This window comes from Aplidium turbinatum, chromosome 1 (genome assembly GCF_918807975.1).
Source record: "Aplidium turbinatum chromosome 1, kaAplTurb1.1, whole genome shotgun sequence".
Classification (NCBI taxonomy): Eukaryota; Metazoa; Chordata; class Ascidiacea; order Aplousobranchia; family Polyclinidae; genus Aplidium; species Aplidium turbinatum.
In genome coordinates, this window is record NC_137472.1 from 48,547,954 (window position 1) to 48,567,431 (window position 19,478).

Here is a 19,478-nt window from a genome sequence, read left to right on the forward strand (position 1 = left end):
ACATCAACTAAACCTTACTGCAGCAGCGTAAAATTACATACCTTTTCCACAAGTCTACCGCTGCATTATCATGACTTGAACATTATGTATAAAATAAACATGTTATAAACATGTAGACCTCAATTTTGTCATAACTCTATGACCCTCCAGTTGTTCACTTTCATTTTGGGTAGGCTAAGCTTTATTGTATTTTACATGATAAAGTGTGATGATGAAGTATCAGCTTGGCTTGACTGCTAACTTTTATAAATTTGGGATATCAATTTTTTAGTTGTTTGAACAGCATAACTAAACAATAAAAACATTTTTTTTTCCTTTTGGATTGATATGTCGTCAATCTACATAACACATTACGATAGTTGCAATAGCCACCAAAGACATCATGCCACCGTCTCATTACTCTACTTTTCATGTAAATGATATGCAATACCTTCTGTGAAACTTCTTGATTGAATTATGGAAATCATCCTTGTTCTTCAGCTATAACTGCGTGGTTTAGAGACGCATTAACGGTTGTTCGTATGGTAGAGTTTCTGCCTTTCATATGATTTTGATTTATAATTATATGAGGAATTAAAAAATAAATTTTGAAAAACATCAAATTGTAACTGGCTGTAGCAAGTTTCAATAAACTGCACACATAATAATTTTCATGTAGCAGTGTTTGTTTTTGTGTAGGCCTACTAGGGAAATAGGCCTAGTTAACTTTGTAAGTTCAACAGGTTTAGTGACAACTGTTTTAACTTTTTCTACAACAGGGTAGACTGTGGTTTGCGAGAACTGGTATCAAAAAATAAATTACTGATTGCATCATTTTTTTAACCATTACTTAGACTGCCTTAAATTTTAATGCTGATGAAAGCAGCCTACTTGCCAATGCAGCCATGGATTTGAAAAATCACAGAGAAGACTCTCCCATTATGTTTGAACTACACAGCGATCCAATATATGAAAGGGATCATTTTCAGAGTACTCCGATTGAACATGTCACAAAAAAAGATCTGGCCAAATCAACAGAATTGGGTAAAGGTTACATCATCTAATGTTGCTGCATGTTTTAAATTTGTTTGCTGCATAATCTCATTAGGCCTATGTTCCACAAGTGGGAGGCTGGTCAATCAACTATCCATATATATATGATATTATTAGTTGATGTATAAACTGATGCTGGCTTGAATTAGAGCATGCGGCTGTGTCTTTGGCAGGACACTTAAAGGCGTGCCTGAAGGCGGACACAAAGATCGGCTTCCTTGCCTTCCCGTCCACTTAATCTAAATCTTCAATCACCAGGTGTAAGCCTGGATACAACAAACAAAAAAAACTTGAATTTATGCTTTTTTGATCTATTTAGCTTTTCCAATTTTGCATGGGTTTAAGAGGCACTTTTAGGTTTCAAGCTGCCCACACCTAATGGTCAGCAACGTCTCTCCAAACTTCTCATAAAATTGCGGGCGGCTGAAAACCTACAAGTCTCGATTAAGATCTAAGACTAAGTTGGTGTTTTAAATCATCTCAACCATATCAAATCATGTAGGCTATATATATACGGAATGGCCCGTTTCGGTGAGTCCGATCCCTTAACGGCTGATTTTTTTAAACTATCAGGTACCGTAGCCTAATTATCATTGCCGTTTTAGGGTTAGGGTTAGAGGTTAGGAACTCACCGAATCGGACTCACCGAATAGTAGCAGACCTATATATATAAATAATTTCATAAAATTATATTTCTATTTATATTATTATTTATTTCTATGGTTGTTATGCTATTTGAATAAGGACCTTCTAATGATCCTCCTTTTGGGGAGAAACAGGGTTTAGAGGTGTTAGAGTCTATATAATAGAGAGTAATAACTATTATATATATAATTATATATTCAGGGTTGGTTGGGTAAAACCTCTGGGAGGTTTTTCCCAGTTTCCCCCGGGTAAAACTGGGGGAAACCGGGTAAAACAGGGGAAAACTGGGGGAAACCCTCAAAACTTCTAAATGTGTTGTTTGTGGAGTTTCTTATGCAATATAATGACTAGCCAGCTGTTTATCTGTTATCTCATGACATTTTCCATCTGAATTGCATCAATACTTAGATAAAATAGATAAAGCTCCGGATCATCACAGAGTGATATTTCAGGTTTTTCTTTTACACTCTCTCAATGTGTACTGACTCACTGTCTGCTGGCAGTACCAAGCTACCAATTGTAATTTCTTATTGAATTCAGATGGTCTACCTCCAGCCCAAAGACCACGGGTCTGCTACTATTCGGCTAGTCCGATTGGGCTGATCCGATTCGGCTAGTCCGATTCGGCTATTACCCTTTTCGGCTACAGCCCGATTCGGCTAGTCCGATTTGGCTGATCCGATTCGGCTAGTTCCCTATTGGGCTACAGTCTTTAGCGGTTAGTTCCCTATTCGGCATTTTTTTTGAAAATCCAACGATAATCCTTCTGTAATCCAACATCGTTTCTTTTGCATTCCGACAAAGAAAAACAAATTGAAATGAAATTTAGCGAAAAATGTTTGAACTATTAAATTTAACTGTTTGCTCACATAAAATGGACAACGACGTCTTCTGTTTATTTAGAGAATGTTGTAATATCGCTTCTTTTATAGTTGAAATCATCGAAGCTTTAGATGAGTGGGGTTTAGACCTAACCATTGAGATCTTAAAACTAAAAAACGAATTAAATTTATTTTTGAACTATCAATGTTTGCTCAGATAAAATTTACGTGTATCATGCATCGCCGTCTGCATGCAAACTTAGAATATATTAGAATCCTCAACTATTACAAAATTCTAAATCCAACGACGCCTTCTGTTTATTTGCAGTAGAGAATTTTGTATTTTATTTCACAATAGTTGATCTCGAAGCTTTAGATGAGTGGAGTCAAGACCTAACCACTGAGATCATAAATCATATTTATGACACCGGTTACATCCCTAGTGATATGGTACGTTCCATATTCATAACTTTACCAAAAAAAAAACGGAGCAACAGAATGGTCACTCCACAGAACAATTAGCCTTGTGAATTACGTAACAAACAGCTCACTCCGAATCATGTTGATGAGATTGAGACCAAAACTACAATCGGAAATTTCAACAGCACAGTTTTTATTTGTTTCAGACAAAGGGACCACAAAAGGAATTTTTGCATTAAAAATGATAACAGAGAAATGTATGTCCGGTTCTTCTGTTTATTTAGAGGATTTTGTATTTTAATTCGACAATATGGTATTTTTTGCATTCTTGCATTTTATCTAGTGTTTACCTTTGAGTGCTTCCCCAGACGGCAAAATCCGTCATTTTTACATTCATTCAACGTCTGTGAATCAATGTAAAAATGACGAGTTTTGATGTCTGGGTTCGTTCAAAGTATGTGTTTTACATGAAAATAACAGTTTTCATGATTACCAATAGGGGTTAATGAGATGAAGTCTCAGCCAAAACGTGTCAACGAAAAAAAGACAGTTGCCAAATAGCGTTTGCCGTAAAAGATGAAGTTAAAACCTAAGTGGCAGTTTAGAGTAAACCTGGGTTTCGGCGTTACATGACCTGAAATTCCTTTGGTTAGTTCCTTCGTTAGACTCTCAGTTGATGTTACTTGATCATGGCAGAGGAATCGATTAGTACGCAGCGCAAAGGTAAGGTTTTTCTACATGATGGCTACATGTTTCAACTAGCTCAATATAGTCCAGACGGGCTTAAGAAATACTGGCGTTGTTCCCGACGTGATGAGAAATGCAAGGCTCGCATCCACACTTGTGTGGCAACAAATCAGGTAATACTGTGTGTTATGATGACTATATTTTGATCATTTGAGAAAATGTGCCAAGAAATGTCAAGTACTTGAATTGTAATAATCGCAACCATTGTTCACCTGCATTGACGTTGGACCTGGGAATGCACCACGGACTGGCCTACCCTAATAATTACAACTGCTTTGATAGTGACGTTGTGCTATTACTTATTACTAGGGCCATTTTTTTTACCTAAAAAATTGAAAAATATGACTTTATTTTTTGAAATATATGATAATATATGACTTTGTTTTAAAGCATCAAATTTATGCTAATCTCTAATTAATAACTCGTATGTAAGTTTTTACATGTATTTTGAACAATAACACACTCGAACAACTAACAAAACACTTCTGTTTCGCTTGAAAATCATTACAAAAATGCAAATGTCTAATGCATTCACTGGCGCCGACTTACGGGGTGGCCAGCCACGCCACCCCATAACCTCTATGGCAGGGATGGCGAACCTTTTTTAGTGCATGGGTCACAAAAGAGACCTTAATCCTTGAAAAAGCAAAAGTGGGTCATACATTTAATTACATGTTAATGCGAAACTACATGTTAATGCGAAACTTGCTGCTGCATCTTCTCTGCAAGTCTTATTATCCTTGGTTGGTAATCTGTAGTTTTTAGCTTTTTAGCTTCACACATGCAGCACTCGATCTTATCTGAGCTGAGACGATTCCGTGTGCTTGATTGTATAAAATTCATGTGCGAAAATAAAGATTCGCACGAATATGAAGAACCAAACAACGTTAACAGAGCTACAGCAAATCTTTTCATAGTTTCAAACGAATTTGGCAGGGAGTTCCACTCTGTAAGAATTATATTTTCAGCATGGTTTTCAACAGCAGGAAAGTCACAACCATCCATATCCGTTTTCATTTTAATTTTTTGTAGGAGATGATTTAAGTCTACAAATTTTGTTTTCCAAACTGCACTTTCTTGAAAGTCTATCATTTCCATTTCCAAGTTGTAAAGACGAAGCCATTCGAAGTTTGATAATTCAAGATTTTCAAATTGAATTGCATGCCGGAAAAGAATGAACTGCACTGTGGTATCTAGCTTTCGGAACTGGGTAAACCTTTCTGACATTACATTTTTGGCCTCTTTCGTCAGTAAAACATACTTGTTGAGTGCAGTTTGCTTTTGTTCGTAAGTTAAATTGGTGCTAGTAAAGTGCTTCAACAACTGAGGAAAATAGTTCAGCTGACCTTGTTTGTTTGTTTGTTTGTTTATCTTTATCCTGCATTGCGGGAAAGCGGACTTGAGCGCTATGCATCGGTGTACGCCTTCCGACATACACCTGACCCACGCTGCAGCCGACGGCAATGTCTGTTTCCGGTTGTCTACTTTACTTATGACTTAAATTTGGTACTACCCATTACTCGAAATCGATCACTAGGTAGAGGCAATTATCGTTAAGTTTCTTGCCCAGAGAAACAACAGCAAGTGCGGGTGGCTGGAGTCGAACATGCAGGCTCTCGACTGCGAGCCCAACGCGCTAACCACTCGGCCACGGCTGCCTTGTTCAAGGTCTTCAGAAAAAATAGCGAGTTTCTTCTCAAATACTTTAATGTGCCCAATCATGGATAATACAATATTTTCACAGCCTTGTAATTTAGTATTTAACTTATTGTAATGCATTGTGAAATCAGTGAAAAAATGTAAATCATTCAACCACGTACTTTCGCTTAACTCTGGATATTTTTGATTTTTTTTAGCTAAAAAAAGTTGTACTTCTTCCAACAATTCAACAAAGCGCTGTAAAACATTACCACAACTTAACCACCTTACACTTTTGTACAAGAGTAAGCCATTAAATTTACTGTCACACGCGTTCAACAAATTTGCAAACTGGCGTTTATTAAGAGCATGAGATGCAATATAGTTGACTATTTTTGTTACCACACTTACAACTTTTGTGTGTCAGACTGCTATATGGCAATTCGGTACGGTAGCCTACTAGATTAAAATAGGGTGGGGCCTTATTACAAATATTTAGTGAAACATTTATTCTTTGCTGAAACATTTGTTTAAATTTCATTATTTAAAAAAAAGACAAGTGGGTCACTGAAAATCTGTGATGGGTCACTTCGTGACCCGCGGGTCAGTGGTTCGCCATCCCTGCTCTATGGCATGATGGCAGCCACCCCGTTTAGGTTACATTACTTATTGCAAATAAATGTAATTTGAACGGACGTTTAAATCTTTTTTTGATCATTGGTTTTCGCTTCAAGTCAACGTAAAGCAAGAGGTGAACCAATACAGTGTTGCGAAGAAAATGATTGTTTTTGTCACAAGCATGATACTCGCGGAACATCAAGCAAGCTACGTGAAGATTATGCAACACGTGGCTACGAGTTTTTTCCTTGTTGTTGTTGCGATCGTTTTATTTGTTACTTTTCATAAGTCATTGTTACAATTGTTAGGTTTACAATGGGATTTATTGATCAATAAAATACGATCTTTCCATTGCCTCCCTCAAAAATCTTTTTTGAAAAATTTTAAACTGCTCATAATATCGCTATAAATTATGCCAGCTATAAAATACTTGGAAATAAAATTATCTCGATGATTTATAGCTCCACCTCCTAAATGAATATCTATTTTCAAATTTTATTAAAAAAAATGCAATTTTCGAAACTTTTTGAGTTTTTATTTAAAAAGTGCACCTAGTAAAGTAGCAGTTTTAACGTTCTGCAAATTTACACGTTTACATGATTCTATTCGAGGAAAGCTACACCCCCTGCCAATTTCCAATAATGAAAGCAACCTTTTTCAATTAGTCAAGATTTTGCATTTTGAATTATTTTCCGATTTCGATTGGAGTGTACTGTCATCTACTTCTTGCTTTAATTTCTACTTTGTTATCTACTTCATGCAGTAATAATGTAATATTGCGTGACAAATTGTGAGGCGGGAATTTATTGGTCTTACATAGGAGTTGCTTGTTACATCATAGAAAAAATTACGAAAAGTTGTCCTGTAAAAGTTTGAGGAGGGAATTTCTTGGTCTGACATAAGTTAGGAGTTGCTTGTTACATCATAGAAAAAATTACAAAAAGTCGTCCAGTAAAAGTTTTCCCCGACATTCCAGTTTTATTCAGCTTAAAGATGCCACCGAAAAAGCGTTCAACTGTCGCAACTGTTTGATCTATTTGCAAGCAATGAAACAAGATCATTAATGCTTCCAAACGTGGTCTGCATTGTGAAAATATACTTATCGTTGCCTTCCACCACCTGCGAGGCGGAGCGATCGTTTAGTAGTGCACTCAGGCGCATAAAAACCTACTTGTGATCTACCATGACGCAACAGCGATAGAACCACATTCTAATTTTAAATGTTTATCAAGCTGAAGCTTAACTGTTACAACTTGACCAGTTGATTAACAGTTGGATTGACAGAGCTGCCGTTCGCAAAAATACTTTTGCCAAATGTTAAATGTCGGAGCGACAACGTAACAATAAAATTCACGACATACTTCTTGTAGTTTGTTGTAAAGTTGTTTTGTAAATAATCGAGCTACAAATCAGGTGTGAAAAGACAATTGCATCTACGAAACACGCTTAGTAAAAAACAAAAACATGCAGTTTGAAAGTTTTTAGGTTGCCATATTGTGCTATCCGCCACCCCGTGCAAAATTAAAAGTCGGCGCCTATGCTGGTGTCATAAATATGATTTATGATCTCAGTGGTTAAGTCTAAACCCCACTCATCTAAAGCTTCGAGATCAAAATACAAAATTCTCTACTGTAAATAAACAGAAGGCGTCGTTGGATTTAGAATTTTGTAATAGTTGAGGATTCTAATATATTCTAAGTTTGCATGCAGACGGCGACGCATGATACATGTCAATTTCATCTGAGCAAACATTAATAGTTCAAAAATAAATTTAATTCGCTTTTTAGTTTTAAGATCTCAATGGTTAGGTCAAAACCCCACTCATCTAAAGCTTCGATAATTTCAACTATAAAAGAAATTTAATAATTCAAACATTTTTCGCTAAATTTGTCGGAATGCAAAAGAAACGATGTTGGATTTTGTTGGATTACAGAAGGATTATCGTTGGATTTTCAAAAAATTGCCGAATAGGGAACTAACCGCTAAAGACTGTAGCCCAATAGGGAACTAGCCGAATCGGATCAGCCAAATCGGACTAGCCGAATCGGGCTGTAGCCGAAAAGGGTAATAGCCGAATCGGACTAGCCGAATCGGATCAGCCCAATCGGACTAGCCGAAACGGGCCATTCCGAAAGACCACGCCAGTCAGTGTTGTGCTGTTGTGACTAAGTGCTTCAATTTAAATTGCAGCTTGCAAACCAACTGATATATTCCAGCACTTGTCGGAAAGCAGTAGATGTCGTCCACATAGCCTTCCCAGTCCGAGTCCCTCAGTGGCAAGCACTTTCCTAAAAGGCTTCCTCCCACAGAAAAAAAAGACTCAAAAACGATGTCTAGTGTGCTACTCTCATGGAAGGAGAAAAGTGAGAAGAAAAATGAATGAGAAAATGTTGATCAGTTTCAAAAATATATGACTGTCTGCAGATGAGCAAGAAACTGCACGCAACTTTGTTTTTGAAAAAGATGACAATTTCATTCTCGTACTGGCAGGATATGAAACTAAGGATAGGCCTACATCTGTTTTTTCAAACATCTCTTTTATCAAATCAATGAAAAAATTGTCATCACTTAAATATTGGCAATACATAAGAAAAGTTGCAAACAATGAGCCAGTAAAGAAGTTTTGTTCATCGATGATGGCAATATCATCATGTCCACCATACAGTGCTGGAATAGAACCCTTGTTCAGTAGCATGGCTTTAATCCACACAAAGCAAAGAAATGGACTGGGCAATGAGAGGGTTGCCAAATTAGTGCATGTTTATAGACACTTTGGATGGAAAGAATCTGAAACACCAGATGAAGAGCTGTTCAATGTGGACAATGAAGACTGTTGACATGTTATCAATGACTGAGATTATACCGGCTCTTAATCTTTTCTTTCTTTGGCTTTTGTTGTTCAATGTTTACAATTTTGGTCGCTGACTGCATGTTAGGCACAGGGGAGCATCTGACTTGATAACATACTGGTATGTTCATCTATGTAAACTAATGATTGGACCTATCTATTATTAGATATTAGTAAATCACAGTATATATTTTTCTTTTTTTTAGGACAAGCACAGGAAATCTTATAGGTTCATTCAAAATATGATCTTCAAAAATTTCTTATTTTTATTTATTTATGTTTTCTTATCAATTGTTATTTGCGAGTATGTTAATGTTTTTCTCTGTAGTACCATGTGTACTGGACCAGAATACAATATTATTATTATTTTTATGATGGTAATAAACATTAACTATGAGGAGTAATCATTATTTCATTCACATTTGCAAATTTTAACAACTCAAGTTTTTCCCAGTTTCCCCCAAAAGGTTTTTCCCAGTTTCCCCCAGGGTTTTACCCGGGTAAAACTAAAGTGGGGGAAACCTTCTTGGCCAACCCTGTATATATTTGATGTAAATAATTTCATATATTATTTTATTATCGTATACATATTATATAAAAACAATGAAAACTATTAATACTACAAAAAGTGCTCAATGCCAAGCAAAAAGGCAAAGCAGAGCGAATTAAATCAAATATAGTTATTACTATCTGAAGCCTTTACAAATTGTTTCACCTAACGGATCATCAGAAGGTCTTGTATTCAAATAGAACATATATACATATTATATTACATAAAATTAATATAAATTATATAAATTATATAAAATATTACATATTATATATATACTAAGCCAACCTCATGTATAGGTCAACCCCAACCCTTTTTTGCTAAAAATCGGTGACATTTTTATTCTCTTGTGTAAAAGTACTAGCTTAATCCTGGCACTTCCATTTGGTGGTTCATTTCATCTAAGTATTAGCATTGACATGAAGTGAGGACATTTCAAAGCAGAGCAACTTAAGCTGCCTCAACCAAGACGGTGTTACGGTACTAATAAGGCTGTTCGGAACTAAAGTATTTTGAAAATCTTTTGTTTCGAAGCAAAATTCCTTGTCTTAATTTCGTTTCAAAATAATTTCTGAATGATAAGTTTCGTTTTATTTCGATATACAAGCCGTTTCGTTCTGTGATCGAAATGAAGTATACAAGAATTTGGGAATTTAAAAAGTGCCAAACCTCACAGTTCAAAGTAAATTTGCATCATGTTTTTCAAAGGTTTGATAGCAACTACTAAAGTGGGAAAATTCTTAATGCCACACTTTTGTTAGCAAAAAAAGTGATCTTTAAAATTTCCTGCTGACATTTAAATTTAGCTTGTTAGCTGTAAAATATTTTGTTTCAAAATAACGGAATATTTTGTTTCAACCCATGGTTTCAACCTAAAATTATTTTTCTTAATTTCGTTTCGGAGCAAAGATCTATAAGAAGGATTTTGTTTCGACTTGAAAAAGTTCGTTTTGAACAGCAGATGAACGACAAGCACAAAACAGAAACATTACAGTTGGCTACCGGTAAATAGTCGCTAATTTCTATTTATCGCAATAGAAAGTAAACCAAATAAATAATACGCGCAATTCACGAATGAAGTCTTTCTCTGTCAGATCATTTATGATTGCACAGAACGGATTAACGAACCTGCTTAACCAATTATGAATTGTGTGACGTTTTGGCACAAAATTTGGGCAGTCTACGGTAAATAAATGTTGAGAACTGCAAAACGCATCACATGGTTACTTTGCAAACTGATTTCTGCAATGAACAGACTGTTCGAGATTTGCGCAGCACTTTTTTGCTCAGGCAATTCATTATTTTGTTTGATCATTTCTGCAATTGCTGAAGCCAACCAAAACCGAATGATAAGAACTCACACATAGGAACTGTGATGGAGACAGAATGTTGTCCTGTGTATATCAACATCAAAAAGCCTACAGGTCAACCCCTGCGTTTTTAGGTGAAAATCATTTGCGAAAGTCTCGACCTATACTAGAGTATATATATACGATAGGATAAGTAAATTGTATCACTAATATTATCAAAGTAACTTTTACCTGAAAACCTGAAAACCTCAAAGAAAACCAAAACCTGAAAACCTCAAAGGGTGAAACAGGCTGTAAAGGTTACTTTGCTAATAATGATTCAATTTACTTGAATTAGCTCTGCTTAGCATTGCGTTTGGCATTAAGAGCTCTTTTGTGGTATTAATACCATTTATAGTTCTACTATTATTCTATTAAATATGCTGTATAATTAATGTTTCAATGTCATTATTTTTTCCATACCGGTATCATCATAGATTTATAGAACTTATACGAGAACGCAATTTTTTTACACTATAGACCAGTGGTTCCCAACCTTTTTGACCTTGCGGCACCCTATCAAAGAGATAAATAGTTTGCGGCACCCTGGCAAAACTAGATCAATTTGATGAGGTTTCTGTATTTCTAATAACTGTATGAAATAACACAGAATCAGTTCTGCAGTAGTCTATAGCGCGTAAAGAAATGTATTTATTCAAAAGTCAGTGTGAAATTTGGGCTTGACTTCTTGCACAAAGTCCCTTAATATCTGGGGGCACATTCGATAAAGCCACCCGCATTTCTTCCTCCACTATCTCCACTCCTTTACATAGGCATGACGTGGAAAACTGTAGAAAAAGCACAATAGCCTTCTTTCCAATGCAAGGATATTCATTTTTAATTTTTATCCAGAACTCGTCGAGAGGCATCTGCTTGTGCATACGCTTAAAATTTCCATCCGTTACGAATGTCAATTAATTCTTCTTCTTTAAGATTCAAAACAATATGAGAGTCCAGTAAAAACAGATTTCTTACCCATCCGCAATTTTCAGTGGACAAGCTGGGAAAATATTTCTAAATTTTTTCTTCCAATGATTTTAGGTGCTGAGTTATTAATGAGACAACTTCTTTGTTCTTCATTTCAGAGAAATGTGAAAGCATGTCAAAGTTTCTGTTCTCCACTTCTCCGCGTCGAGGCTCGAGAATATCGACTCGATTCCCTTTCGGCTCGCAGGAGATCGGACAACATTTGCAGTTTTTCTCTCAGTGCCTTTGTTTTATCGGTTGAACTTCAGAGAGTTTCATTTTTGCCTTGCATTTTGACATTTGCGTTATTTAAATCAGCGTGGTCCAACTACTTTTGACTCACGGGCCACTTTACAAAAATGTGACAACTTGTGGGCCATTTCCAATAGAATGATAGTGAGTGCGTAATCGAAATTGTTAAACAAAAGCAAATAGAAATTTATTGCAAATCTCTATCAGTGAGATGCCTGTGGTCGAGGTTTCTCTGATACTATTGTTTCTACATTAATTTCAATGTTAGTGGTAGCAAGTCGGAGACTATCTTCCAGTGTTTCGTCGATCATTCGATTTCCGTTTTTTGACTTGACTTGCTTCATTCTAGAAAACGTACTCTCACACATGTATGTGCTTCCAAACATTGAGTGCATTTTTAATGCAAAATTGTTCAGTTTGGGAAATCTATCCTTGCTGACTAATTTCCAGAAGCACTCTGAGGTTTCATTTTTCCTTGACAGCAAGAATTGGTTGCACTGAAGCTCGCAGAGTTCGAGCTGAAGCTCTGGTAGCTGTGTTTCCACATTAACATCTATAGGATTGTTATACAAATAGAGATTAGGTTTTAATCTGTCAAAATCTTTAAATCTATTCTCAAACTCACAAGATAAATCCTTAATAAGTTATCTTTCACAAAACGGGAGCATTCCACTTCATAATCATCTACCACAAGTGCATGCAAAGAATCAAAGTGTAAAAGGTCGTTATTTTTCAAGCATATAGCAAAAAGGCGCAGTTTCCTCTGGAAAGCTTCAAACTAAATGTGAAATAGTTTGCTTTTGCCCCTGCAAATTTAGGTTTAACACATTCAAGTGCATTGTCATGTCTGTAAGGAAAGCAAGATTGCACAGGAAGTTTTTGTCGCATAACTGAGTTTGGTACATTTGTGTTTCACCCAATTGTTCTGTTTGAAGAAATGATAGTATTTTCTTCCGAAGACCAAAGAAATGTTGCAGTACTGTTCCAGCACTAAGCCACGTCGTGACAATGCTTTTCCTCTCGACAACCATCTTACTTCGGTATGCAACAGAAGATTAGCATAGTTTGCTCCCACTTCCTTACAAAGCTTGGCAAATAGACGTGATTTAAGTGGTCTACATTTTTTGTAGTTGACCATTTTGACAACTTTGTTTAACACTTTTTTTAGGTCTGACCCTAATGTTTTTCCGACAAGAACTACGCGATGAAGAAAACAGTGTGTTGTTATAATATCACTATTCTGCCTTTTTGCTAACAATACAAATCCTTCAATTGACCCAACCATCAGTTTACAATGGTTTGCAAACAATCGTGCAATTTTGTAATCGTGCTGGATCACACAATCGGATAATCCATCACTGCAATTTGACTTTGTCCGGCTTGAAACGCAAAATAAAATCATTAAGCCTGACAATAATGATGCGCTTCAAACGTTTTTATAGAAAGAACAGCAACGAGTCAAAATCTCTTTCACGCCGTTTTTCCTGGGCGAGAAAACAAAGGCTTACTGCCAGCCCAGCGACTTCCCCACTAAGCGACTCTCCAGAAAGGAGCCGGGAATAACTACAAGGCGCGAAACTTAATACGCACTGAAACTCGGTTAGAAATAAATAAATTCCGCACTTAACGGGTAAAGTTAAAATAAAGAATGGGCCGCACTATTGCAATATCTCGCGGCACCCTTGAGCATTGCAATTGGCTCCCCAGGGTGCGGCGGCACCCCGGTTGGGAACCACTGCTATAGACTATACAGTACCGTATTATACTTTTAATTATTTCATCTGCATTTTTCTTTACATTTAAAAATTTGTTCAGTATCATTTTATAACAGCAGGCTTAATCAATCTTAAGTGAAAGTAACTAACCAGGTCGTTAGTATCTATCTACATTGTGATGAAAGTAACTAAGTACAAAGCAAGTGTACAACTTGTTCATCAAAATAATGTTGGAGAAGTTCTACCACATTCAATTTTTTATCACAGAAAGCTTCAACCAAAGCTGTGAGGTATTTACTGGAGACCACAGTGACGAAGAGTTTGAAGGGATAATGGCATCCCTTCCTGATGAAGTTATGTCTGGAAGCCAACCTCTTCCACAAGAAGTCAGTTGATAATTCTTGACATCTCAAACTTTTGACTGTTTAAATTGACTTTCTGTAGTAGGCTACTTTATATACCTAACTAATTTTTTTGTGTGGTCGATTGTGATTAATTCAACTCAAATTATACATTCAAAACTGGTACTGTAGTGACAACGCTTTGAGGGTTATTATATGCAAAGAGTTAACAAACACAGCCTTCAACATCGGTATTTATGGTGGTATGTGTACTGGAATGTAATGGTTTTAGGTGTACTGTAGTTGAATATTAGAAAACTACGTTTACTAGAAACTTTGTATATGTTCTTTGTGCAGAAAACAATGCACCGTAGTGCTTTTTTAACCTCAATAAGTCGAAGTAATTTTTCATCTTGTGAACCAAAGTACTGTACCAGTTACAACTGATTGGAACTTCATATTTAAAGTCCCAATCCAACTGCTCGAAACTGTGTAGCACTGTAGCCTTCTGTGGAAGTTTGGTTTTCATTGTATGTTGACAGAACATCGTAATGTTATTCAAATTTGTCATGCTTTACTTTGCATACTTTTTGTACTTTCACCACAGCAAGGAATGATTTCTCAATTACCAGATCATCTTCTTGAGAATATCTTCAGTTGTCTTCCTGGACATGAAATGGTGGTATCTTGTTGTTTGGTTTGTTCTGCATGGAATCGACTGGTTGGACACGAACAGGTGCCAAGTTTTTTTTTGATTTTTTTTTAGTTCTAAGCTATTTACCATTTTTACTGCAGAAAACGTTTTCCTGAAACAAATTTACATATAAAACTCTACTGGCAACTGCAACTTTGGGCCAGACTGTCAGAAGTTGTCATTTTAGGGAATCACTTAATTGGAGAACAAATTTATTTCACTTTGTTGTTCATTTGATGCAGTACCGTGTGCTGAAGTTCGGTTGATTTGATAGTTGTAATAAAAGCTAACACATTACTTAGCTCCGTAAACACTATTTCCGCGTTTAGTTTATGCCCTGGAAGAAGTTGTACTTGAAAATTCGAAGCAACGACACAGTTGCGTACAACTATGTCAAATGTCTTCTGGATGACGACTCAAAGGAGAGTTCGCAAAAATCGGATTTGCAAGTTGACAAAGCGTTCGTTATTGCGAAAGTTATAAGGTAACACAACAATCGTTGTGAGGTCAATTTTCTGGTTGATCAATTGTTTGACCGTCGTGATTCTAAGAAGTATCAATGGAAGTAGCTATGCTAGTACAGTATATTACCTTCACACTTTCAATGAAACTGATGTCATATGAAATTTTGTCGAAAACAATCATTAATTATTTATAGCTAGAATTTAGTTCGAAAGAATTAACTCTTTAATCAAAGCCATTGTATAACCGCAAGCACTATCATTTCATTATCCACATATGCAAACCGGCAAATGGTGGATTCTGAGAAGCTCACTTGTGTTTTGCACTTGAGTCATCTCGCCGATACCTAGATCTCTGATTTTATCTTTCAGGGCTTTTCCACTTATCATTTGGAGCTTTTACATTTTTGTTGTTTCTATCCTGTTTATTTCCTCAATCCGCAGGGCTCATCTTTCATCTCCGTCGCACATTGTACTTACGCATGTTCTATACGAGTCTCCTACAAGTCAGCAGTTGTGAACTGAGCATATGGCAGTTGAGCAAGTGACAACAGAGCTAACAACATTTCAGCAAGCGGCTGTAATGGGAAAATGATAAAACTGAACAAGTCGAAACTTGGCATGTCAGCAAATTCAGTTTAGCAAGCGATGACCAAGCCAGTCCGATGCTAGCTAAAAATCTCACTTGCTGACTTGGACAGTAGCTGAAATGTACTTGCTGAATTGTCGCATGCCGAGTGCTCCGACGACCGTTTTATACACATTTAAGCCCATACAAAAAGGGTGGTTATGCCCCAGACAGAAAATCAATCGCTTTTTAACATTATACAAAGCGGTTGCTTGCTGCCTGGAGCGGGCTATCGAGTCACATCTTCTCATTGACTACTCTTATCGCTGCTTTCTCTGTTTTGTTATTGATATTTTACCTGATTTTCGCTATGCAGGCTCATGGGAGTTTGGAGATTTTCATCTTTGACGATCGAAGAGGTAAACCAGATGACCCAGTGTTTGAAAAGCCATCCTTTGAGCAAGTTGGCACATCAAGCTCTCGTGCAACGCATCATTCCCAATATTGAGCAAGACCAAGTAAGATGTTTTGTTGCACGTCGATACGATGTTACGTAACAATTTTGATCAGATTTACATTGAAACAATGTTATTGGAGTTTAGCGAAAATCGAAATTTATGACACTGCTCATCAGGCATCCCCCATGTTGATGCGCGATCTGCATGTAAAATGGTTCTTTTTACGTCGATTCAACGTCTGCAGACAGAGAAAGGACCATTTTTGTTGGCTGAGTTGCAAGCGACGATGGCGACTGATAATGATGATAATGAATTTACTGTTTTTGCTTTTTTTCTGAAATGATGTGTTGTTTTGTGTCAATATAAACCAGTGTAGATAAACCTCTTGGTGCAGAAAAACATTATTTTTTCAGGCTGTTTAATTTTGTTTTTACTGTGACTGGAAAAGGTACGAACAGTTTTGTAGTTGTGGTTTGACAATTGTGGCATCAGTGATGATAACTGTGTGTGAACTTTGTTGCAATTGTAAATTTGTGTTGGGACAGCGCAGTTTGTGCCTATGATTATGTGATGCCATGTATCACCAGAGAGTGTTTGTTTGGTTTAACTCTAAACTAAATGAAGAGAAGCGATTGTTTCAAACTTTTCTGTCGTATTTTTTATTAAATGCTTTATTTCTTCAGTGATGAAAAAATGAAGTTTGAATGCCAAATTGGAGTGTTGGTGAATTTATTTATAAAGCACGATACTTTCCACAGTTTTGATTTAGCAATATTTCACGTTGATTATTTATTATTGATTTCGCTGTTGCATATTTTCTACTGCGAAGAGTTTTATTGGTAAAGCTCATTCACATTTTTTTAGCAAAATCCTTCAGCCACTTGTTGGATGCTTGCCTCCACAATTCTGCTCTTTTCCTCCGATGGTTTAGATCTTCAAAAGCTGATGAAGATTCTTCTTAAAATACATCATCTTCCTGTAGTAATGGACTTTTACTACGTAGCTGCCGTATATACGTGGGTACTTTACAAAGAGCGCAAGCTAAGTCAAGAGTAAGTTGAAAATTTTTATTTTGTCTTCGCATTTCACTTTCGTTGGACTTCGTTTCGAAATATTTTTGTTTTGATAACCTGTAGTCCATAGCCAGGGTCCGCTAAAATTAAAAATATTTATTTCAAGGCTTTGTTACATCATCAAAAAAAAATACCATTGCTAAAACTTTTTGAAGACGTTTTATAAATTAAAGTCAAAATTAAAAACATTTGTCTCATGAACACTTTTACTAAAAAGATATGTTTTTGTGCATTTTTTGAACAGTTATAAATATTATGCGTGTTTCGTTGCATACAATTTGTGAGGCAGTTTTAAGATAAAAAATACTCAAAATTCTGCTCCAAACATAAGAAACGCAATAAATGTCGTTCACGCTAATAAATAATAATGTTTACGCTGTGACTTTTATTGGCCGGTCAAATTATTTTTTTGAAGGCTTTTGATTGCACCACGCTGACCAAGGTCAATAAAGAACGTTATTGGCATGCTTTCCGACACTAACTCTGACAGTGGGGTGAATGTTTTTACTACGGCATTTGTATACTTAGATTTAAATCTATTATGAACTCGTTTTTAGATGATCTGCACCTGCATTTTGACGAATTGTGGATGTTGTCTTAACTTTGCGTTTTGTTTTGTTTAGATTGCACTACAGAATCTATTGCTCCATTGCAAGAGTGGAAAATGCTTCTACCCCTTTGCCGTTGTGAGTATCAATCATGATACAGCTACGCATCATTGTGTGGTGATTTCTGACATTGAAAGTTCTATGTCGACTAAAATGTTTTGCTGTTCAAATTGGCTTCTTTGTGCCACGACATGATTTTCTGAGCTGGTTTTATCAGTTTTTAATACTATACGTAATAACTGTTTTTTTTTTTGTTTTTTTTGTATTTCGTGTACCGTTACATTAATGACATTTTTATGAATAAGAACTTTCAATATTTATTAAGTTTTGGTACAACAAACAATAGCACAAAAAGAGTACTCCTTGCCAAGTACAGTGCCAAACAGAGTAGACAGTGAATGAAAACACCATCAAAAAGAAGAAATACAATAATTTCTGGTGAAGAGTATGATTCTACAATTTTGCAGTTTACCTTCTTTTGCCGTTTGTTACAGTAATTTGTCTTGAATTGTTGGACAATGTGGATATAACTACAAATATCTTAATACAGCGCTAGCGTAAACTTTATATCTTTCACACCTTCGTGATTTTTATTATTTGCTTTGATAATAATAGTGATATTAATAATGCTTGTTTTTATATAGCGCTGTGACCATCGCAGAATGCGTTGCTTTTCAGCGCTTTACAAAGCAGACAGTGTCAATGCCGCCGCATACAGGTGCACCTGAGAACATTATTACTCGAATCCATTCCATTGCTCAGTGCCAAACAGGAATTAGATTCAGTACCATTTTTAAAAAGTCTTTGGTATGACCCGACAGGGCCGGTCTAGCAGATCAAGATCGATTTTTAGCTGTGTAAAATTGAACACATTTGTATTATAAAAACATTATTATTTAAGTAACTTTTTTCAGCCTAAAATACTTGTTTCACCTTAAAACGAGTTTTTATGACATTTTCAAGACTTTCCTTATACTCTCATGTATGCATTTATTGACAAACGTTTTCTTGTCACAGGACGGAGAATCCCTTTGCAAATTATCGCTCGTGCAATCTAACACACGAACAGGCAAAGGTTGCCTCCCACCAGTTTCAAGCAGGAGACATTGTTCGAGTTGTAGCCTACGCAGGAACAGGGAAGACCAGCACACTTGTGGCTTGTGCGAGAGCAAATCCTCATTTAAAGTTTCTCTATACTTCCTTCAACAAGTACGTGTTATAGTTGCTTGTTTTCATGCTCTTTCTGTAAATTGTATTAATAATTAAAAGTTGCCAACTAATTGGCCACTTTTAGTATTCCTTCCACGTTTTTGTTGCAAATTGTAAATTTGAACTGGCGTTATCTGTTTGTTTTTGCTACCGTCATGTAAACTCTAGGTTTAGAGTAGAAAAGTAGGCTATTTAATTTTTGAAAATATGCTTAATGGAGACAATCTGTTTTATTTACATAATAGGAAAACATCACCAGTTTTTCTTTTTTGATCTTCGCTGTTGTTATTCTTGCAGATCCGTCGTTGACCAGGCTAAGACGGTTTTTAACTTTCCCAACGTTGACTGCCGAACCATGCACAGTCTTGCCTACTGTGGGATGAACATGATCCGGTGAGCCAGGTTTCAATGTTAACACTCCACAATTCTTTTGCGGAGAAGCAATAAGCAAATAGTTTAAAGCAA

The 19,478-nt window shown here is 36.2% G+C and overlaps 2 protein-coding genes across 2 annotated transcripts in view; both read left to right on the plus strand.

Moving 5' to 3' along the window:
* Positions 1-884: 884 nt before the first annotated feature.
* On the plus strand, positions 885-14,618 carry LOC145766580 (uncharacterized; the record flags this gene model as incomplete). The annotated part of the gene is made up of 3 exons (XM_082578300.1): positions 885-1,023; positions 13,869-13,987; positions 14,550-14,618. Coding segments are annotated over exons 1-3 (327 nt in total), but the record flags the coding sequence as incomplete, so codon positions are not given.
* Positions 14,589-19,478, plus strand: part of LOC145781846 (F-box DNA helicase 1-like) — a 28,771-nt gene continuing 23,881 nt past the window's right edge. The window contains exons 1-7 of the mRNA XM_082593527.1: positions 14,589-14,678; positions 14,966-15,120; positions 16,042-16,183; positions 16,988-17,175; positions 17,820-17,882; positions 18,822-19,013; positions 19,311-19,406. Coding sequence (XP_082449653.1) covers positions 14,619-14,678; positions 14,966-15,120; positions 16,042-16,183; positions 16,988-17,175; positions 17,820-17,882; positions 18,822-19,013; positions 19,311-19,406 — 896 coding nt within the window. The 5' untranslated portion in view covers positions 14,589-14,618. The remainder of the gene's footprint in view (positions 14,679-14,965; positions 15,121-16,041; positions 16,184-16,987; positions 17,176-17,819; positions 17,883-18,821; positions 19,014-19,310; positions 19,407-19,478) is intronic.